The 24213-nt window shown below is 40.3% G+C and overlaps 1 protein-coding gene across 1 annotated transcript; it reads right to left on the bottom strand.

The window, feature by feature from the left end:
• Positions 574-22760, bottom strand: DNAJA2 (DnaJ heat shock protein family (Hsp40) member A2). Its single transcript, XM_003126994.5, has 9 exons — positions 14648-22760; positions 13102-13161; positions 12559-12782; positions 10334-10414; positions 9968-10101; positions 7539-7735; positions 3254-3398; positions 2993-3120; positions 574-2473 (listed from the first exon to the last, which is right to left on the bottom strand). Exons 1-9 carry the CDS (start codon positions 14723-14725, stop codon positions 2282-2284), a joined length of 1239 nt encoding a protein of 412 aa, XP_003127042.1. The 5' UTR covers positions 14726-22760; the 3' UTR covers positions 574-2281.

Below are 24213 nucleotides of genomic sequence, written 5' to 3'. Positions count from 1 at the left end.
TATTCACAGTAGCATTGTTCCAAAGAGGAAAAAACTCAAATGTCCACCAACTGGGATGGGTAAACAAATAGTCTTTCTATATAATGGAATATTATTTGGTTATAAAAACATGCTATGACAGTGATGAACTTTGAAAACATAATAAATGATCATGTCACAGAAGGCCATGTACTCTTGATGCCATTTTATAGCAAGTGTCTGAAATTGGCAAATACTTAAGAAAGTAGATTAGAGATCATACCAAGGGGCTGGAGAGTAAATACTAAGGAACTTAAGGTTTCCTTTCTGGGGTGATGAAAACGAATCTGTGGTGATGGATACAAAAGTCTGAATACACTGAAAACCACTGAACTGCACACCTTTTTAAAAAAGTAGATTTAATAGCATTTGACTATTTCAGGAAAGCTGTCATAAAAGATAGTTTTCTCTAGATAGATGCTCTACAACATAGAGCCAGTAGACTGAGTGAAGTAACAAGAACTTAACAAAGTTTTATTCCCCTTCACATGGTCCTCTACTGTAGTCAAAAAACCTGGGTAATAGAACTGAAAGAAAGACTACACTGAACAACTCTAATTTGTATAAACCTTTATTGGAAAGGCTACAAACTTTGTATTGCCACTGCATTTCTTATGCTTAAAGTGGTTGTGGGGAAGTAACCCTGGATACAAAACTACTATGCGGTTGCATCTTGCCCAGGCTGGCTGTAAAATAGTTTTTGTACAATGGAGGTAGAGTGGATAGGGCAGTATTTTAAACCTCACAGGCCTTGACTGATGCCAAGATGCCTTTTCTTTCCCCCCCATCCAGGTTCTACTAGACCTAGAAATAAACTACAACTACAGTTAGGCTCAGGGATGGCATGATACATTTCAAAGTTTTAAATTTTTAGCGTTCTCCCATTTGTCCTTTCACAAATGTGAACTCTGTAACTGATTTGTCTCTTTTCCCTAAAATTACAGTGTGTTCTACAAATATCTACTCTGGGAATGAAAAGAAGGTAATAGAAGATGAAGAAAGAGCAATACATTTTTTCATTGTAGTTTTACCTGATTTTTCTCATACCAGTCTTTTTCTATAAAACACTAAGAATCATCAACGCTTCTTCCCCCAATCTCAAATATTCAACTTAATGGAGACAAGAGAATCTTTAACTTAACATTTAATGAAAACAGAGCATTTTAACAGTTTCTATGCAGACATGGTTCTAGTATTGATTTGCCGTTACCTTATTTTTTTAAAGGGGGTGGGGGTGGGGAAATACAGAGGCTGGGTTAACCTGACCCTGATGCTCAGGATCAGAACTTAGGAGTTACGTAACTCCGATGTCCTTGACTCTACAAAGCGTTAATTGAAGCCAATAAAGCCTGTTTCTACCAACATATCAAACTTTCTTTTGTCCCCTGAAACTATAAACGGGCAGGTGCCTAAGGCATAAGCTTCAGGCCAATGGGTTTTTAAGGGCTGTTTAAGAACCAGAACTGAGGATACATTCTCTGGTTTAAGGATACATTTTACAGTTCAAAATATGTTCTTCCTTCTAAAAATGTGAGACAAAGAATAATTTACACCAACTGCTTTTTATTATCGAGTTTCAGAAACCTTTCACAAGACGGTAAAAAAAAAAAGAAAAAAAAAGAAAAAAAAAGAAAAAAAAAGAAAAAAGGGAAAAAAAGGAAAAAGAAGAAGAAAAAAAGAAGAAAAAAAAAAAAAAAAAAAAAGGAGGGGGAGAACCAAAACACTTTACAACCACAGCTCAGCTAATGTTATTTTTCCATTGTTCCCAGTCAGCTCCAAACCCACTGTGTGCAAAGCCCATTTTCCCATGCATCTAAATGATAGATACAGGCTATGAAGTTCTTTATTCTATTTGTAGCAGCTTATGCAGGTGCAGCCAAACACAAAGCTTCAGGACAAATTGTACACAAACTTTACAATGTGGGATTTGAATTTAAAATATGAAACATAAAATCTACACAAAACTGGTAAAAATCAAGCACAGATACCAGGACTGAAACTTATAACCCATGTGTGAAAGGGAGTCTTGTTTCCTTTCAAGTGCTTTATTCTGCTACAGAACAGTTGAAATGAAGATGTAAAGCTTTGTGGTTAGTTTAAATTATACACTCTGTAGATACTATACCAATTTTAAAAGTTACACATAGACCAACGGACGTCCATCAGTTCATCTGGGTTGACCAGACTTTCTCCAGCTGAATCGCTGAAAACAAACCAGGCAAACGTGGAGAGAAAATCCACCTGTGCAATTTGACTGCAGAGTTTACTGATGAGCACACTGCACTCCTGGTCCATGATGGCTACTGCTTTCTTCATCAGAGCTATCATTATAGGCTTCACGCCTCTGACCTCCTCCTGAGCCCCGAGTGCTATCAAATTCCTGAAGCTCTACCTCCTCTGTGTCTCCAATTATGTTTGGAACTTCTGGTCTAGATGGCAAAAGATCTTCTAGTTCCTTCATAAAAAATAAACAAAAATTAGGTTAGTTAGAAGATATCTTCATCGACCCTTCGGATACAATCCAAGGGATATGCTTCTTTGGTAATAAAAAAAATCTTTGCACTTTTAAGCCAGAGATCACGAATGCATGATTCACAGAGCAAATGTGCAGACATCTTTTGTGCAACCTACCTACTGCTTAGACAACAAAAGACAGAGTTAGTTGCTACCATTTAAACACTGAAAAACTTCACACTCCACATGCCTTCATGCATGAACAAACAGCAGGTGCTAACTGCGGGGCTGCCCTCTTCAGGTGAGGGATCTGCTCTTCAGGGAGTCCCAATCCTCCCATCACCACCTCACACCCAGTCTGCTTTACTCCTTGGCTAGTCCCTATTTGGCCCCATAAACTTTTACTTCAGCTATCCTCACTTTAACAACCAGGACAGCTCAACCACCGATCGCCCCAAATTTAAAATACAACTATTTTAAACTTGAGGTCTTCTGTTGCCTAAATTTAGAGAACACTTACAGAAAGCTTGTCTGGGTTGATCCAGTTGTTTTCAGGAAACTGCACATCAAACTTTATGTAAAGATCACCTTTTTCAAAGGGATTACGATATTGTGGCATTCCTTCACCTCGAACTACACGGACACAGCCTATTATTTGAGTAAATAAAGGAGAAAGTATTAAGAACTTTACCCAAGAAGGTACTCAGTAGTATTCTTAAGAATCACCTACTGTAAAACAAAATTACCAGCAATCTTGGATCAAACAAAAATCAAGATTTACCTGGTTCAATTACTTTGCCAGGGGGGTATTTCACCACAATCTGACGTCCATCAAGGTGCTTAAATGTGAACTGAAATCCGCACAGAGCTTCAACGAGTCCTATCTTATATGTCATGTGCAAATCATTTCCATCTCTCTGGAACACCTACAAATAAAGCACACGCAAGAAACATCTTTTTAAAAAATTATGGAGGCACAGTCTGTTGAGCTATGTTCCTTGAATCAATTTCAAAACCTTAATTCTATTTTTCATTTACTGCAAAAATCAAATTGCCACCACCCCTAGTTTCCTAAATTTATACAAGGAAACCTTGCCATTCTCTAGGAATATGCTAGAAACTTCTATCAGGAAAGAAGTGGACATGGGAAAATAATGGCTCATAAGGTACAGCTGAAGCCTCAAAAACAGGACCAGGAGTATTTTACAATTATTGCCCATTTCCAAGCCCTGCCTCTGAGCAAAAAGGTACACAAAGCCTGTAGAACAGGTTCACCTTGGATTTTCCTCTAGACATGATCCTAACAGGGGAAGCGGTTGGTCCAAATTCAACACAAAAAGCTCAACCAGGAGTTCCTGCTGTGGCACAATGGGTTAAGAATCCAACTGCAGTGGTTAAGAATCCTATGCTGCAGAGGCAAAGGTTCTATCCCCAGCCAGGTGCAGTGGGTTATGGATCTGGCATTGCCACAGCTGCAGCATAGGTCACAACTGGGGCTTGGACTCAATTCCTGGCCTGGGAATTTCTATATACTTCAGGTGTGGCAATTAAAAAAAAACAACAAAAAACTCAACCAGTAATGCTCAGCCAGTAAAGGGACTCAAACCCCACACTTCATACAAGTACAAACAAACTTTATCTCACTTAAAATTCAAAACTTGCCTAGATGAATGTAAAACCAACGCTAAAGTTAGCTTATTATTACATTATAAGCCTATGGGCTAAGTAGTGTAACGGTTATTCAGGAAGCATAAAAAAAGTTTCTGAGCATTCAATGCATAGGGAAAAATACATCCATTTTTGGAGTTCTCTTGTGGGTTAAGGATCTGGCATTGTCACTGCTGTGCGTTGAGTTCGATCCCTGGTCCAGAAATTTCTACATAGCGTGGGTGGGGTACAGGCAAAAAAAAAAAAAAAAAAAATCCAATTTCATACATGCCCACCTAAAACTTTTGCTTATTAGAATTTATAAATATCTACCATTAAACTTTGAAATTTAAGTTGAAACAAAATAACTGCAGTGAAAGGTCAGCCAGATTTTTTTCAATACAAGTTACTCTTCCAAAGAATAATGCTGGCTGGTTCATTCAGAGAGGAGAGGACATCTGAAAGATACCCTCTTTTCCTAAATTGTCCTCCTAAATTTACCTACAAAGGAAAAGTTAATCTCAAACCATTATCTTGACCAGTGGCCCTGGACCAGCAGCCTCAACAGCACCAGGAAACTGGTCAGGAATGCACATTCTTGGGCTCCATCCCATACTTACTGCACCAGAAACTATGGAGGTGAGCAATTTACAGTTCTAATAAGCCCTCCAGGGCATTCTAATGTATGCAAAGTTTGACAACCACTAAACATATATTACCTATGCAGGTTTACTCAGGTGTTTCTCATAATGGGTGGCAAATTAACTTCAGTAAGGTTTCCTTAATGCGGGACTTTTCAATGCTTTTGCAAATCTATAAAATGGTAGTGTTTCTGAACATCTTTATTACTGTTCCAAGAACCATCTTTAGCCAATATCTTTTGGTTAAAGCTGTATCAGAAGAATGGAGCAGGAAGGGATATTATGTTCTTGGATAGGAGAGCTCAACTTAAAGTAATTCCAACAAAAAAAATGACATGGGGTTGTTTTTTGGGGGTAGAGGATTCGCAGGAGGGGTAGCTGGATTAGACAATTTAAGGCTAAAATTCAAACAGAGAATAAAGAGGCAAGAATGACCAGAACATTTTTGAAAAACAAGAGTAATGACAGATTACCAAGAATCAGATGGTAAAACACTTGAAAGCTATAAAAATTTCAGAAAAACAAAAGTACAGAGTATAGAGGAGAGACTAACATCACCAGATATTACCTACCACTGTGGTACTTTGCTGTACAAATGCACTGTGATAGCAAGATCACACACACACAACCTGTACTGAAAGCTGAACACACATACATACATATGCAGCACTCTCAAAATTGAATTGTTTCTTGATGAGGAGATTTACACGTTGTTCAGCTACAGTACCTACCCTGATCTCATGATCTCACAACTCCTTCAGCATAAGTTTTTAAAAAAGGGAATTCCAGAACAAAGTAACTACAAGCTTGTTCATGAACTGGCAGTTTTTCTTTAGAAGGTTAAGAATATTTTCAGTGGTATAAATCTCATTTTGGGCTCAAATTTATTTTCATAACAAAACTAAGAGAGAACAACCTTTGACCTCTTACTAAATGAGCTTCCATTCTAACTTTTATCATCTTCTATTTTCTACTTTAAACAACCATTAACATCTGCTGTCTGTTGGAAATTCCATGCAATTCCACTGCTGCCAACAATTTTAGAGGTGACTTACTTCCAAATGCCTCTTCACAGCCTCCCAAAAGAAAAGCAGCTTATTCATTATCTCACTGGATTCTACACTCATCTTTCTAAGGGAGGACTCTTTTTTTTTAAGTGCACAAAGCCCAGCCATAGGGCCAAAGCTAGTAAATGGAATACTAGCTTTCTATTTTTTAAAATCCAATATACTTATAGAACATTAAAGACTGAACTTAGGGGTAAAAAGATTTTACCATCAGTTTGACACACCAAAACCCCCAATGCATTGAGCCTACTCTCCTCCAAACAAACATCACTTCTTGAACAGATGAGGAAGCAGCTAAAATGCCAATTAACAGGGAATCTTACAAAAATTACAAATATTTCAACCCACAAGACTGTAAGGCAGAATTCTAGAAATTACTCCTTTAAAAAAAAAAAAAAAAAAAAAAAAAGGCAGGGAGTTCCCATTGTGGAGCAGTGGTTAACGAATCCAACTAGGAACCATGAGATTGCGGGTTCAATCCCTGGCCTTGCTCAGTGGGTTAAGGATCCGGCATTGCCCTGAGCTGTGGTGTAGGTCACAGACGCGGCTCTGATCCTGCGTTGCTGTGGCTCTGGCGTAGGCCGGTGGCTACAGCTCTGATTAGACCCCTAGCCTGGGAACCTCCATATGCCTCGGGAAGTGGCCCTAGAAAATGCAAAAAGACAAAAAGAAAAAAAAAAAGAAAGGCAATCTAGGGACCCTTGCCATTGGTAGGCACGGTAATATTTATGAGGGCTAAAGACATATAGCAATTTATAGCTATGCTGAGACAAGAAATCTAATATACCTTCAGTAAGGCTAGTGTAGGAGAGCAAGCCACAATCTAGTGAGGGAATGAATCAAATCCCCAGAATCTGCATCTCAGCATGGTTTTATTCTCTACTGGACTCTTGAAATGATTTTTAAAATTTGTAGAAATCCCCATCAAATGGGAGAAAATTTTAATGTAAACTAAAAACGGTGGCTGACTTGTGATCTAAAAATTTCCAAAGAAATTTGAAATGGCAATGTGATCAAGTACAAGGGCAGAATCCTGTCAAATACTTCTATATTTAAGAATTAACTGATTACCAAAGTTCCAGATATATTCTTCATGAATGAAGGCATACAATATACTCTACTGCACATTAAAAAATACAGATGCAATGGCATAATCGCAATAACATATACCAGGCTACATCATTAGCCTAGTTCATTTTGCCTACATAGTAGATACAATACAGAGTCAACCAGAAATTTAAAAATAAAAATAAAAAAATTTTTTAAACTGCAGAACCTTTTATTTCAAGAAAAGGTCACATGGATACCCATATGAAAAACAAATCAACAGAGCAGCAGTGAGAACTAAAGCCTTGTTCACTCACCAACCACCAACGGAGTTTCACAGTGAAAAAAAACTATGCTGTCTTAGACCATCTGGGCCAATGCCCTTATTTTCATAAACAAGGAAACTGGGGTACAGAGACAACAGAGTAACTTGAGGTTACAGTGCCAGTCAATGGTAGAGCTGTGAAGACTACTCCTTCCGCAGTGCTTCCAACTTGTTGGTCTACTAAACAAGTCGTCTTACGAACTCAGCCTAACCACTTAACAACTTCATCTATGTTCAGTGTTGCTTCAGGAATCTCAAACTGATTTAACTTGAATCTTGCAAACAAGATCCATTTCTGGTCTTCTGAAGCGAAAATAAAGCAAACAAAAAGGAAATTACCTCATGTTCTTTTTCTTGTAGCAAAAGAACAATGTCTCCTGGTTCCACTCCTGGGGCCTGGTCTGCTTCCCCAGTGAATGTAATTCTCTGTCCATGTTTCATGCCTTTGTCTACGTGGACTTCAAGAATCTTGACTTCTTTAATCACCTTCTTCCCTTCACATTTTTTACAGCGGTCCTTTTCATTAATTACCTCTCCTGAAAAAAGAGGTCATTCAAACTCTGGCAAGGGTATACTATACTGTATTCTTAAGTAAAATGGGTCTTGACAGTGCCTTTATTCACTAAATAAATTTTCTGAACTTCTTTAAATTGCTAAAGTGTTGTTTAAAACATCATTCTTGGAAGTTCCCTTGTGGTGCAGCAGGTTAAGGATCCAGTATTACTGCAGTTGTGGCACAGGCTACAAATGTGGTGCAGGTTTGATTCCTGGCTCAGGAACTTCCACATGCCCCAGGCACGGCCCCAAAAATTCATTCCTCACATTTTATTGCAGGTTACCTAAAGGACCCAGCTACCTAGTATCCTCTATTCCAGAATATAATACAGCTTAGGCAATACTTTCTTTGCTCGGACTGTACTTCCTAAAGTAAAACAAAGCCTAAGGATTGAGAAAACAAAATGGGTGGTCAGCTGCTAGAACTTCTACAGATGTGTCTTCATTTTTTTTCAGTCTTGGTTTCATTTAATAATAGCAATGGGGAGTTCCCGTCATGGCTCAATGGTTAACAAATCGGACTAGGAACCATGTGGTTGCAGGTTCAATCCCTGGCCTCACTCAGTGGGTTAAGGATCCGGCATTGCCGTGTGCTGTGGTGTAGGTCACAGATGTGGCTTGGATCTGGCGTTGCTATGGCTGTGGCGTAGGCAAGTGGCTACAGCTCTGGTTAGACCCCTAGCCTTGGAACCTCCACATGCTGCGGGTGTGGCCCTAGAAAAGACAGAAAGACAATAAATGAATAAATAAATAAATTTACCAATGGACAGAGACAACCCAAATAAAAATTTAAATAGCCTTTTTGAATCATTATTACACTGCATAGTTGGTACTTTTTTTTAAATTTTTTTAATTTCACAGACTAAATCCTGCTCAAATTTCCTATTATGGATCTTTCTTTTATTTAGATCCACTACCACTGAAAATTTCCAAAACCAATTAGAAATGGCTGGACTTTAGCTGGCACTGAGAACCTCCTTGCCATGTTTAGGACAAGAGTTTCTTTCATAGTATATTATGAAAAAAATACCATCAATTTCTAGTGGCTGATTACTGGTACACTTTAATGCTTAGATGACATGTATAAATGACTTCAGGAAAACTGCTTCTGCTAAGTATATTCTGTAAAGCACCAGTTCCTTAAAATGGTAATAGCACCTGGGAAAAGAATTCAGTCAACTCTGGTTTCTTGATAATGGGAAAGATTAGCAACTTTAATAAGGTAAAATGCACTGAGACTCTCCAGGAGGGGAATTATGATATGCAGCTTCTCCAAATTATCATATCACCTCCAGAAGCAATTTGTAAGAGGATATTCTAGAACTGTCCAATATAGTAGCCACTAGCCATCTGTGGCCATTTAAGTTTAAATTAACTAAAAGTTCAGTTCCTCAGCCACAATAGCCACAGGTGGCTAGTGGCTACTATGCTAGATGTTTCGTACAAAGAACCTTTCCATTGCCACAGAAAATTCTTTTGGATACCACTGCTCCAGAACAAGAGTTGGCAAACTAAGGCTCACAGGTCAAACTGGGCATGCTCGTGTTTTAAGTAATGTTTATCTAGAGACAGTCACATCCACTTATTTACACCTTGTCCATGGCTCTAAAAATGCTAAAAGAGCAGAAGTGAGTAGCAGTTTCAAAAACCATTCATTCTGCCCACTAAGCCTAAAATATTTACTTTTGTAAGAAGAGCTTCAATCCCAATTATCTATCCTCGAAAGCTAACTAAATCTTACAGTAAAATCATCCACTTAATCAGAATGAAAACCAAACAATTTGCTGTCTCCCTTTTATCAAATATAAACTTTTAAAATATAAAGGGACAGGAGTTCCCTTGAGGCACAGCAGGTTAAGAACCCAATGTTGTCACTGCAGTGGCTTGGGTCACTGCTGTAGCATGGGTTTGATCCCTGGCCCAGGAACTTCTGCATGCTGCAGCCAATAAAATAAAATGAGACAAAAAAATTTGTCCATCTTTTTGGAATAAAAAACACTAACATTTCGTTGAAGATAATATAAATTTACTGTTTACCTGTGTACACTGGGCCTACACATAAGGAAATAATTATTTTCCCATTTTTTAGAACTCTTTGTATCTTTAATAAGATGAATACAAACACACACAGAAAAAGAAAAATTTTCAGCCTCTCCAATTTGTGTTCCCAGTCCATTCCAAAATAAAAGCAGAGAAATATCTGGCATGCATACCTTCTCCATTACAGTCGGAACACACAGACTGCATCTGCTGTACCATCCCTGGAGCCAACTGTCTGATCATGATGCGTACACCTCGACCCCGACAAGCACTACACTTCTGAACAGCTCCGGACTTTCCACCTTGGCTAAAGCAAGCAAAAGTAAAAATCAGATTTTTCCCCATAGCCCTGACAAGCAGGAACTGTGCTTTTCACATTCATCTTCCACCCCCAATGGTTGGTAGTTTAACTTTCAGAGGTATTGGAAAATGTTCTGGTTGATCAGTCAGTTTGAAGTTATGAACAATTTTTATCTAATATAAAATGTGCCACTGGAAGAACAGATGAAGTTTATTTCATAACAAGAATACACACTTACCCACTGCATGCGCTACAGAGTACATTCTTGCTAAGCTGTAGTTTGGTTGTCTTGCCATTATACAGATCTTCTAAAGATACCCTGGGGAAAAAAGAATTAGGTCAAATTTGGCCAAGTTCTCTTCAATACAAGATATAAACGATCATCTTCTAAACAAAGCATTCGAGAATACCTTACATTAAGTCAACTGAAGGAGATTTTATTTTGTAACTCAAATTAGCAAAAAGATTTTATGGCTATAAACAATATAGGTGGTGCTCAAATCCAGAACCTTAAAGGATCAGACCAGTAATTTACTGCGCTGCATTTTCTGATAAAGTTGCTAACTGTCCAAACACAAAACATCACATTTTCTTCTGGCCTCAGGCAGAAGCCCTCCACCTAACCCAACCCTCTGAATGAGGTAAAACTGTCATTCTCATTTTATAGGACAAAACTGAGGCACAGTTGAGTAACTTGCCCAAGATCACATAGGCAGTCTGGCTCCAGAGTACATGCTCTACTGGAAGGTTTTCCCCCTTCAAAGACAACTGAGAAAAGCTACAAAGTTATATTATAATTTATGGGAGGCACTGAGATTGCTCATGGCTTTAAGAAAACTGGCCTTATCTACAGTGTAACAACATAAGAGGTTTACAATAGAAAGCCTACAAGTTTTAGACATCTGAAACACCCAGTGAATTATAAATAAAACTGTATAATTGAGCAACTTTTACAAAATTTTCAAAAGAAGTCTATGACCTCCAAAAAGGTCAAGTTAAAAAGCCTGTTAAAACTGTCAGGTTCCCACTGTGTCTCAGAGGGTTCAGAACCCAACATAGTCTCCATTAGAACGCAGGTTCCATCCTTGGCCTTGCTCAGTGGGTTAAGGATCTGTGTTGCCACAAGCTTTGGCGCAGATCACAGATGCAGCTCAGATCCAGTGTTGCAGTGGCTCTGGTGTAGGCCTGTCTCTCCAATTTGACCACTAGCCCAGCAACTTCCATATGCTGCCAGTGTAAGTACTGTAGCACTTGCTTTGTGGTATTTGAACTTTCTCAAAATTGTTACATTAAGCTAACTCTTTTATACATTGTAGGCAGTTTAAGAATAAAACATTTAGGGGTCAAAACAATAGCAGAACTTCCAAACAATGGTATATATAGATCTTAGACCAAAGCACTTGGTTGCATATGCCTTTTATATTCCTCCTAAAACCTTTAACCAACCATTTATATGATAGGTAAGTCTTTTCTCCTTTACATGTTACATTTCGATTAGTATATGCAACACTACTATCAAGAGGCCAGAAAAATCTTCATTTCAGTAAACACAGCAAAGGAAAGAAAAATGTGGGTAATGGTCTAGCGAAGCTGGCACTCTCCACCAGTGAGGCTCAACGGGCACAATCCTCTACAAGGCAATTTAGTTGCATTTATCAGCCTCAAAACAGTAAGGCCTGCCCAAGAATCACTACCAAGGAGACAAAGCTGTATATAAAGATATAGCACTACTTATTATAGAGAAAAACAGGTAACATTCTATAGAAAAGGGAATGAATAAATCATGGTACCAAATATTATAAAGCTACCCAAAATGAAAATGCTGTAATTAATAAAAGGAGAAGTTTGACAAATAACGTTTTACTCCCTCTTACCTACTCAACTGCACAAACTAGATAAACTATTATTAAAAACACTTGAACTTCAGTCTCTGGTATTTGCTCCTAAAACCATTACTGGTTCATGAAAATTAATGAGATAAAACACGTCACAAATTTTGCAAAGTAAAACAGTTATTTTCATATTGGGTTCACAGTCTGAGATCAAGGACAGACACCATTCATATGTTGGCAGGTTAACATCGGGCTCGAAGCCAGCAAGCTCCGTGGAAACCAATTTAGGAGAGTTCACACTGAGGATCAAGTAATGAGTGACTGTAACATGTCAACTAACTAGCCAGCCAGTCCCTCACTCTGTAGTTTTTATATAAAGTTTAAATACTTCAAAGAATTCACAACTGAAATTTTAAAAACAAGCAGCCTCAGAAGCATATACCAAAACTGTCTTCCTATTCTGTAAAAACACCAACCACCCTTCAAGATCTGTTAGCAAAGTGCCAACATCCAAATGGAAGATTTTTTTTCTGATGGAAAGAATATTTTTTGATAGCTTTTCTCTCTTCTACTTGGAAAAAAAAAAAAAGCAATCAGTATTTTTTTTTTAAAAAAGAAAAAAGATATTCACTTGAGTGGATGCATCATGTCTTCTCCTTTTCTTCTGCCATTTCGACTTCTGCTCTGATTGCCCATGAAGCCAAATAATCCCCCACCAAAAATGTGAGAGAAAATATCATCCATGCCACCACCTCCACCGCTACCTTCCCGAAGACCTTGTTCTCCATATCTGTCATATAACTCGCGCTTCTCAGGGTTTGATAGTACTTCATATGCAAAACTTATTTCTTTGAACTATAAAGAAAAAGAGGAAAACAACTGGATTTTTCAAATAGAATACTAAGGAAAGGCTACAAAAATCTAGAAGTTATTTAATTCCAAGAAAAGCTACACGTTACCTTTGGTTTGATTCTGGTCCTATTTACTACCTACTGATGCCCAGAATGTTAGTTATTTCCAATATAAAACCAAAGCACTCTTAACATAAAAAATTAGGCTCTACGGGCATAGATGGACTTTTCTTACAACATTCTCATTTTTTCCAAGAAGGGCAATTTAAGCTTAAAATTTTTTAAGGGGAAACCTCAGGGGAAAAAAGTCTCAAATGACTTACTTTGTCACCAGCATTTGGATTCTTATCAGGATGGTATTCCTTGGCTAACTTTCTGTATGCCTGAAGAAAAGATTGAAAAAAAAAAAACACAAAAAAACAAAAAAACGGTTATAATGTAAAGACCTGATTAAAGATTTGTATTAACTTCATAACCAATTTTCTGAGAAGCAATGTTCAAAATCATAACCTTCTAAAAACATCCTTTATTCATTGGTATTGGTTGGGCACCGAAAGGTCTCAATATTGTTTACTCAAATGTAACAAATCAGAATAGTTATATTGGAAAACAGGTTATAATGAAGCTGGAGACAAACAAACTAAGCCACAGAGAAAAACAAAGTACTGAAAAATTCCATTATTTTCACTATTGTCAAATGTGTTTGACAGCCAGTCACCAGACCAAGAAGACTGCGATAAACTCTAGAAGTACTTGTTAAGCTTTACACCCTGCAAAACATTATTATTATTAGAATTAAGCTAAGGTAAGAATCCCGGCTCATAATGGCTCCTCTAATTGTAACATCAAGACAAAGGCAAGACAAGCTCCTAGGTCATGCTTTTCCTCTGGTGGACTGACCGCAGTGTTACTTAAGTTGCATACATTTGGGTGGCATGAGATATAAAGCACTTAGGCGTTCATTCACAGACACATGAATTATGTAATACAGAATAGCATTTCCGGTAAGGTAACAGGAAGTCCTTTTACTCTCAACTGTACCCATCCCACTGCCTAAGGAGCATTCTCATTTTTCTCAGCTTACAAATCCGGATACTCTAAACCCCGTGAAGATGCTGTGCGGCTTAATCAAATGCCTCACGTGCTCTGAAATCCTGAGATGAAAGATCTCGTAGCATTGCAAAGAACGATAATGAGGCCTGCCGTTTATTTTTAGTCAGCATACACTTAGGTGTTTGGCTGGGACCCACGGCTTCTTCCTGAAGCAGGTACGGATCATTTAGGTTACCTGTCCACAGAACAAAGCACCCAGACACAGACCAATGAGCAAAGCAGGAAGAGAGGAAAAAAATCCTGCGGACCGGCTCCTAGGAAACAGCCCCAAGTACCCGCAGACACCCAGCGGGGGTGGCCTCGACCCTCCGCCAGGCCCCAGATCTGCCCGGAATCGGCTCGGGCACCGACGTCCGCACCCTGGACAACTCCTCACCCGGCGCCGAGATGCGCTGGGCGCCTCGGTCCAACCTGTTTTTCCGGGGTGGTGACCTCGGCGCGGGGAGAGCCAAGCAGGCAGTAGCCTCCCGGGAGAGCCCGGCCTCCGGCGCCCGCCGGGGGAGGGAGGAAGGAAGCATTTTCGTCGTGTTTGCGCAGGGGTGGGTTTTATTTGCTGCATCTGCGGGCGGGCGGGGCCCGCGGCCCAAGGTCAGCTGAGGCCGGAGTGCGCGGCCGCAGCAGGCCGGTCTCGTCGCCGGCCCCCAGCCTGGGCCCGCCGCCGCCGGCTCGCGGGCCGCCCCGCGGCGCGGCCTGGCTGTCCCAGCGGAGCAGGCCTGCGCCCCTCACGCCCTGCCTGGCCGGACCGCTCCCCAGTACCTTTTTCAGCTCGTTCTCGCTTGCGCCGGGCGGGACGCCCAGGATGTCGTACAGCTTCGTGTCGGCCACGTTCGCCATGGCGGCCGGCCGGGCAGCGCTCAGGGAGGAAGGCGGCGGAGCAGGCGGAGCGGAGCCGGGCCCACAGCGGCGGCAGCGACAGCGCAGGCGGTGCGAGACAGCGAGGGGGAAGCGAGGGGGCGGGGCTGAACTTTGGCCCGACGCACGGCGCGCCGTGACGTCACTGCGCGGAGCCCGCCCCGGGCGGTTGTGGGGGTCGTGGGGGCCGAGGGAACCCCGCTTGGTTCTGGCTTCCTCAGAGGCTCTGAGTCGCGGGGCGGGGTCTGGCTTCAAAACCCGGAGAACTAATTCTGCTGGGCGATCTCCAGGACTTCAGCTTTCTCCAAAGGTGTTTAAGGGGGTGCTGGAAGGGTGAAGAGGCCCATGCGGTCCATGGCCGCCCCCTTGATCAGCTTCGAGTACGGCGGTAAAGTTGGAAAGTTGGTCCGTCCCACAGGGGTCGTCCTAACAATCGAGATGTTTCAGGTGGACCCTCTGGATCTGGTTCCTTCTGGTCTTACGATGAAAAACACGTGTGTGTGTGTGTGTGTGTGTGTGTGTGTGTGTGTGTGTGTGTGCCCTGTGTGTTTCATATTAGGGTATTTTCAAACATTCCCCAAAAGAAGTGTATTATTGTCAATTTTGTTTCCTCTGTTACCACCTATACTCCCTGCTTCCAGTGTCTTACGGGAAACCATTTCGTTTATAAATACACCAAGTATATGTCCGACAGATGACCTACATGCAATGAATTCCTTTGTCTAATTCTTAGCCCACGTTTAGATTTTCGCAGTTGTCTCATGTCCTGTCATAATTGGTTTGTGGCATCTAGATCCACAGTTCCCACCCATTGTATCTGGATCAGGTATTTAAATTTTTTACTTGGTAGCTTTAAAATTAACTATCCAGAGATCTAGATGGTAGCAGGCAGCCTGGTTGGGCGCACAGTCATCTGGTGATTGTCCCCGTGATTTATATTCGCCTCAGAAAATGTTTGCTGTGCACCTACCACGTGCTAAGATGTATGGACGCCTGGACTGGGGGAGGGGAATGTTGCAAAATAGTGAACCATAGTACCTGCCTTCAACTCACTAGCAATTTATGGAGGCAGAAGAAATAAGATGTCCTGATCCTTTGGAACCTGAACTGGTAATAAAGACTCCAACATAAGCATCTAGCATCTAGTTTAGGATAATCCCTTCTCCTTGGCGTTCCTCCAGACCTCGTTTGGAGGGCCTTGAATGTCATGCCAAGGAGTTGAAGTTTATCCTGAAAACCCCGGGGAGTAATTGATGTGAAGTCATGATGCTCCTTTCACCTAACTCCCATTTTTGTCAAATCCTATCGAAAATGCAGCTCTTTCAGTGAAGTTTTCCTTGATTCTACACCCTAGTGAACATTGCTGTCTCATTTGTGTTCCCACTACCCTTGGCTAGTGTCTTTTGTGGATAGATCTGATGTAGGATTTGAATGGTATTTTGCTGTGAGTCTGAACTCCATTAAAAGGCTGTAGGTTCCTTAGGGAAAATTCACTCTTCTGTTTTTTGAATGCAAATGGTCTGGTTTGAAAAGTAAAGGCCTCAATAATTTCAATTTGTTCACTTCCTTTTCACATTTTGAGATGTTCATAAAAGGCAGTATAAAGTTTTGAGTTCAGTAAAGGCCTCAATAATTTCAATTCCCCCACTTCCTGTTCACATTTTGAAACATTCATAAGAGGCAGTATAAAGCTGTGGTGGAGTTAGAGTGTGTGGGCTGGTGCCCTGGCTCTGCCATGTATTATCAATGTGACCTTGAGCAAGTTACTAAACTTTTCTGAAGCTGTTTTCTCACCTATAAAATGGGATTCAATAGTATTTATATCATTGGCTGGCTTTGAGGATTAAAAGTTACTACATGCAGAATACTAAAAACAAGCTAAAACCAACTGTTTTTTTTTTTTGCCCATTTGCCTATAAGCTGTCTCCACATCTCTAGTGATTATCTTTATTTAAATTCTTGGATCCCCAAGTGGGATTCATCAACTTCTTCCATGTGGATTACCCCTCAGTCCTTTTTTGTGATCCAGCTCTCCCTGCTTGCCAATTACCATATTCTCTTCTTCCATCAGTTCCTGCTCCACATGAAAATATAAACTGAAAACTTTGTTTTTACTGCAACCTTCACATCATTTATTGTTTTATTTTCATCTTATTTTCTTTTTGTTCGTAGTCAAAAAGAACTGAACTTTTCTATTTGTTTCAGTTTTACTTAATTTTTTTTTTTTTTTTTTTTTTTTTGGCAAGGGTTTTCCCTTGGTTCAATTTTAGCTTCTGTTTTCTCGTGAAGAATACCTGGGTAAATTCCCTCCTTTGCTCTAAGTTATTTTTTTACCTGACTCTGAATCAGTCACCACAGTTCATACTTTTATAGTTTTCATTTATTTACAATATTTTTTCTGTTTCTGAGTGTTAATTGTAGTCAGCATTGTCATTTGCTAATGTTATAGGTCGAGAAGTTATTTCAGAACAGTTCTATGTGCTTCAACTGACACATGCTCTCCTCCCTGTCATCATATATTGAGTCAGTGTTAGTGTGAGCACTCTAACATTTCAGCCACTGACTTTGTGTTTTTAAGGTAGTTCATTTATTTTAGCTCCAGATTTAGCTAATGCCATGAAGGAACGAGACCTTTATCTCATTTCATGTCTTAGGCACCATAAAATGCTGAGTCACAGTGCATCTGTGGGCTGCTCTTGCTAGGCAAATGATTTAAAGTTTGAAGTTGGAGTGATTTCAGATTTCTCCTATACTTATATTATTGTTCAATTTCTTTTTTTTTCTTTTTAATTTAGTATACTTGTGTAGCTGTATGTGGTTGAAATGGGGAGGAGGTGGATTGAGAGTGTATGAACTGTAATATTTTTAAGGCCATTCTTATTGTTCACAACTAACTGAATACAGATCTGTGTAGTCTATTGTAACTAGTTTTGAATGTACAGAGTAGTTGATGCCAGGGAAATACTTTTCAGGGTCTGCAGAAGGCAGTACCCCTGTCATGAGGCTATTAATACCATTAGAATTGATGATTGCTGGTACTCTGAGAAGAAAAAAATGAGGGGATTTGGATCAGTTCCTAAACTAGATTGTTCCGTGGTACAGCAGCATGGTTATATATGGTATATATGTACATACCTGTATGTATACATACATAATACATTTTTTTTTCAGCATACCTACTGTCAAACCCTTCTATGTCAATTAGCTTTTTTTTAATTTTTGGCCACCCTGCAGCATATGGGGTTCCCCGGCCAGGGATCAGATCCAAGCCACAGTTGTGACCTGTTACACAGCTGTGGCAACACTGGATCCTTTAACTTGCTGTGCCTTGCCGGATTGAACCTGAGTTCTAGCACACCAGAGACACCACTGCTCCCATTGTGCCACAGGGGGCACTCCTCAGTTAGCACATTTAAAAATGTGCTTCAGTTTGCTTGTATTATTGCAGTGGTGTAGTAAGCAGAGAAACTGGGTGAGTTTATCCATTTGTGTGGGAAAAAAGATAGTGGAGAAAATTAAAGATAGCGGAGAAAATAAGAAAATCATTCATTCAACAGATATGTATTATGGACTCACTATGTGTCAGGCATTTTGCAGGGCTAGGGATATAGTCATAAACAAAGCGAAATCTATGCCTTCACAGAACTTACATCCTAGTGGAGAAGACAGAAGGTAAACAAACAGGTAAATATACAGTATAACAGATGGTAATATGTGCTCTGAAGAGAAAGAAGAGGGATAAGGCAGTCTTGGGGTTGAATAATTTTTTTTTTTTTTGCTTTTTAGGGCCTTATCTGTGGCATACAGAAGTTTCCAGGCTAGGGTCAAATCAGAGCTACAGCTGCTGGCCTACGCTAGAGCCACAGCAACGCGGGATCCAAGCTGAGTCTGAGACCTACTCCACAGAGCTCGTGGCAATGCCAGATCCTTAACCCACTGAGCAAGGCCAGGGATTGAACCCACATCCTCATGGATCCTAGTTGGGTTCGTTAACCGCTGAGTCACAAAGGGAACTCCCTGAATACTATTTTTATTTACAGTTTCTGGGGAAGATTTCATTGATAAGGTGACATTTGAACTTTAGTCTTAAGGAAGTGAGGGAGTTAGCTGTAAGGATACTTAAGAAAACTTCCCTGGCAGTGGGCCTGTAAAGGCCCTAAGGCAGAACATGCTCGTCATATTAGAGGAAAGAGGCCAGTATGACTGGGTGACGGCAAATTAAGGAGATAGTAGAAGGAGCTGAAGTCAGAGAGGCTGTGAAAGACCCAATCAGATCCATTATAAAGACTGGCTTTTACCCTGAGTGAGATGGGAAGCCATTAAAGGGTTTGAACAGAAGAGAAACATAAACTAAGTTGCTTTTTCAAGGCTTGTGGTAGCTTGGTTGAGAATCTATTATAATAAAACCCAGGAGAGAGATGACTTGGGTCCAGGAAGAAGAGGTGAAGTTGGTGAGAAATCGTTATATTCTGGATATATTTTGAACTTGGAGCTGATAGAATTAAATTTGGGGCAAAAATGGGAGAGGGGCTAAAATAAGAGTTCACATTCAATCAGAGATTTAATTCAAGGAGCAATGTTGAATAAGCCATGGATTTATAAGGATATAGTTGGAAGGGTATCAGTCCAGGCTGAATAAATAAATTTAGGACCCCCTCAACACACTGATTATGTATAAAGAGATAATATTGGGTAAACTGACCTAGGTTAGTTCACTCAAAAACTGCACATTAAAATCCTGGAGGAACTTTTAAAAAATGCCAGTCTCAGGGCCTGTCCTGTCAGAGGTCCTGATTGAATTGATCAGAAATAGGACAAGGCAGGGGGAGGCAGTGGGATTGCCTGGGAGTTTGGGGTTAGTAGACACAAACTATTGCATTTGGAATGGATAAACAATGAGATTCCGCTGCATTGCACAGAGAACTATATCCAGTCACTTGTGATGGAACATGATGGAGGATAATGTGAGAAAAAGAATGTGTGTGTATATATATAGATATAGATAGATGTATAACTGGGTCATTTTGCTGTACAGCAGAAATTGACGGAACATTGTAAGTCAACTATATTAAAAAAATTTTTTTAAATGACCATGATAGTGGGGGGAAAAGTTACCTATAAGTCAAATTCACTTAGAAAGAAAGGGCAAGACATTGTATTTTGAATACTTAGACTATTTACATAAATTTTTTTGGCCTTGCCAGCATGTAGAAATTTCTGGGCCAGGGATCAAACCTGTCCAGCAGTTGTGACCTCCACCACAGTTGTGGCAGCGCTAGAGCCTTAGCCCACTGGGCCACGTGGGAGCTTCCAGGGATCAGTCACCTTCTTTCTCAGTGAATTGAATCTGGTTAAAACAAGTCGTAGTATCAAAGATGCTGTAAAATGTTGGTAATCAAGGATCAAGGACATCAATTAGGAAGCTCAATTGCAGGGATCCACGAAAGAGAGAGGGAGAAAGGACTAGGATGGCAGCAGTAAAAATGGAGATGAGGAAATGGATTTGGTATATGTTATAGAAGTAAAGCCTGGAGATGAGATGGGTGAATCTCCCTCCCACATTCCTAAACACATAGAGCCTTTAGTCTTTTGTTGTTGTTGTTGTTGTTGTTGTTGTTGCTGTTGTTGTCTTTTTGCCTTTTCTTGGGCCGCTCCTGCAGCATGTGGAGTTTCCCAGGCTAGGGGTCGAAACAGAGCTGGAGCCGCCGGCCTGCGGCCTATGCCAGAACCACAGCAACGCAGGATCTGAGCGATCTGAGCCGCGTCTTTGACCTACACCACAAGAGCCTTTAGTCTTTAGTCACCTGACAACATCTCCTGACAACATTGCATTGTCAATTTATTGACCCCTAAAATCCCTCTTAATTTCTTGAAAATTGTAACTCTTGGCTTACTCTCCAACTCCACTACTATCTTAATTCCTCACTTGAAATACATACCTGGATGATCCAACACTCTGGCCTCTCACTTCCTTGAACTCACATTCAGTGGTCTTGCCCTCTGTTGCCATGGAGCTACTCACTCCCATGGTTTTATTTTAGTTTTTTTAATTTTTAATTGTTTGCTTTTTCGGGCCACACCCAAGGCATATAGAGGTTCCTAGGCTGGGGGTGGAATCGGAGCTGTAGCCACTGGCCTACCCAACAGCCATAGCAACTTCAGATCCAAGCAGTGTCTGCAACCTACACCACAGCTCACGGCAACGGCAGATCCTTGACCCACTGAGTGAGGCCACTGAGTGAACCTGCAATCTCATGGTTACCAGTCCGATTTCTTTCTGCTGAGCCATGGGAACTCCCACTCCCATGGTTTTATGACTCTCTCATCGTAAACTCTCCTTAATCTCGTTCACTGATTACAGCCTATCTTTCCACTCCCTCCGATACTCTGACTCCAACAATCTTTCTTTTTTTAATTTTATTTAATTAATTGATTTATTTACTTTTTGCTTTTTGGATGCATGTACAGCATATGGAAGTTCCCGGGCTAGGTGTCAAATCAGAAATGCAGCTGCCGGCCTACACCATGGCCACAGCAACTTGGGATCTGAGCTGTGTCTGTGAACTACACGGCAGCTCACAGCAACACTGGATCCTTAACCCACTGAGTGAAGCCAGGGATCAAACCCGTGTCCTCATGGATTCTAGTTGGGTTCGTTACTACTGAGCCACAACAGGAACTTCACAACAATCTTTTGACCATACCAGGATTGGATTTAAAAGTGGAGACCATTATGAGACTGGTACAAGGGCTCTGAGGGTGTGCAGGGGAGAGTTGATAATGTTTGACGGTGGGATATCAGTGATGTCAGTGGGAATGTGATACTATCATTTGATTAAGGGTCCTGGTCCTATAGGACTTGCTGATGGATTTGATGTGGATATTTGAAAGATGAGAAATATCAAGGTGATTTTATTATATTTATTTTTTTTTGTCTTTTTAGGGCCACACCCACAGAATATGGAGTTTCCTGGGCTTGGAGTCGAATAGGAGCTATAGCTGCCGGCCTACACCACAGCCTCCAAGCTGCATCTGCAGCCTACACCACAGCTCACAGCAACACCGGATCCTTAACCCACTGATTGAGGCCAGGGGTTGAACCTGCGTCCTCATGGATACTAGTCAAATTTGTTCACACTGAGCTGTGACAGGAACTCCTCAAGATGATTTTAGATTTTTTTATTTGAGGCATTAAAGTGATAGTGAAGTTTTTATAGAGATGAAAAGGGTGAATCAAGATCTCTATTTCAGAGAGTTCCTGTTGTGGCTCAGTGGTAATGAGCCCAACTAGTATCCAGAGGATACTAGACCAGCAGCTGCAACTCTGATTCGACCCCCAGCCTGGGAACTTCCATATGCCACACATGTGACCCTAAAAAGCAAAAATAAATAAATAAATAAAAATAAGTGTCTATTTTGGCAGAGTTAAATTTGAAATTCCAATATCTAGGTAGACTAAGGAATTGGACCTAATCACTTAGGGCTCAGGGATTGGGAAAGAAAGTTTGCAACAGTTACTTTATGGTAGCAAACTCTGGGTTCTAGTTGAAGTCACCTTCCTGGCCCAGTGGAAAGGTGGAAAAATAGCCACAGTTTAAGAGGGCTGCAGATTTCCATTTGAATAAGAAAGTAAAGAGACTGTTAACAGGAGGATTTGAGACTACAGGAATTTTGATGGGCAGTGAATTCCAGAGGGCACGAAGAAAGAATTTCAGATTTAATAATTTTAAACCCAGTCCACAGGAATTTAAATTTCTTCTAACATCAGCCAGCATTATTACTTTGAAACAGTTCAAATCTTGTGTGATCTGGCTGCACAAACCCAAGAATGATTTATTACGTGATTTTAATTATATTAAAAGATACTGGATATTTTTCCAATTCTAGCCTAATCATGAGTTCTAACATTTTCTCTCTAAATTTCAGGGCCTGAAGGATTGATCGCTTTCTTAAAGCAAAAAGAAAAAAAAAAAGAAAACTCGATTTAATCTACTTTAGCAAAATTTCATTAAATTGTTTCAGAATTATCTGTTTTTCAGTTTTATCTGTCTCAACTTGAACGTTTCCTAGACCTATGAGTTTATAAATGTAGACATCTTGCTTACAAAGAAATTAAGATTTTTTTTTTCTTTTCTTTTTAGGGCCGCGCTCAAGGCATATGGAGGTTCCCAGGCAAGGGGTCGCACTGGAGCCACAGCTGCCGGCACAGCCACAGCACTGCAGGGTCTGAGACGCGTCTGGGACCTACACTACAGCTCACAGCAATGCTGGATCCTTAACCCACTGAGCAAGGCCAGGAATCCAACTCACAACCTCATGGTTACTAGTTTCCACTGCACCACAATGGTAACTCCCAAAAAATTAAGATTTTTAAATTTATTTTTTAACACATTTATGTAATTCGAAATATGCAAAGCAAAATCTTGCCTCCATCCCTGTCCTCTCTACCCTGCTTACCTCACCCCCATTGCCTATATTTCTTACTTATCCTTCCATTGTTCTTTATACAAGTCAAGCAATACAAGTTTATATTTTCTATACTAACTATAGTTTTATTTTCTTTGCAATGAATTTTCCTTCCATATGGATTAAAGATTTGACTTTTAAAATAACAATAAAATGGGCTAAAATAAAATGTTGGTTTATACGTAACTGATTCTAGAAATGAAAGCCTTCCTAGGCATAAATTAAAGGGAGATACAATAGAGAAAAAGTTCGTAACTTTGATTACCTAAATTTGGGTAGTTTTCTATGCTGCAAAGACATAATTAAAATATTGTAAAACAAATGAAAAACTGAGAAAATTATTTGCAAAACAGTCATAGAGGGTTGATATTCTTTTTAAAAATGTTTTAATTAAAATAGTTGATTTACAGCATTGTACCAATTTCTGCTGTACAGCAAAGTGACTCAGTCATACATATATATGTATATATATACACACATCTTTTTTTTTTTCTTTTCTTTCTTGTCTTTTTAGGACCGCACTTGAGACATATAGAAGTCACCAGGCTAGGGAGTTGTAGCTGCTGTCCTACGCCACAGCTACAGCAATGGCCAGATCCAAGCCTTGTCTGTGACCTAAACCACAGCTCCCAGCAACGCCAGATCCTTAATCCACTGAGTGAGGCCAGGGATCAAACCCACATCCTTATGGATATGAGTTGGGTTCTTAACCCACTGAGCCACAATGGGAACTCCCATTCCTTTTTTTTTCCCCCCATCATGATCCATCCCAGGAGATTGCAAATTTATTTTTACTTTATTTACTTAGTTATTTTTGGTCTTTTTAGGGACGCACCCGGGGCATATGGAGGCTCCCAGGCTAAGGGTCTAATTGGAGCTGTAGCTGCTGGCCTACGCCACAGCCACAGCCACAGCTACAGCAACACTAAATCCAAGCCTTGTCTACAACCTACTTCACAGCTCATGGCAACACTAGATCCTTAACCCATTAAGCAAGGCCAGGG

The sequence above is a fragment of the Sus scrofa genome, chromosome 6 (assembly GCF_000003025.6).
Source record: "Sus scrofa isolate TJ Tabasco breed Duroc chromosome 6, Sscrofa11.1, whole genome shotgun sequence".
NCBI lineage: Eukaryota > Metazoa > Chordata > Mammalia > Artiodactyla > Suidae > Sus > Sus scrofa.
This window is presented reverse-complemented; position numbering and strand designations above follow the sequence as displayed.

Excerpts from the sequence above, each read along its gene's own strand:
- DNAJA2 (XM_003126994.5), bottom strand. The coding sequence starts at position 14,725 with ATGGCGAACGTGGCCGACACGAAGCTGTACGACATCCTGGGCGTCCCG. Across the intron at positions 13,162-14,647 it reads GCGAGAACGAGCTGAAAAAG|GCATACAGAAAGTTAGCCAA; the intron begins GTACTGGGGAGC and ends TCTTTTCTTCAG. Across the intron at positions 10,415-12,558 it reads GACATGATGCATCCACTCAA|GGTATCTTTAGAAGATCTGT; the intron begins GTGAATATCTTT and ends TTTTTTCCCCAG.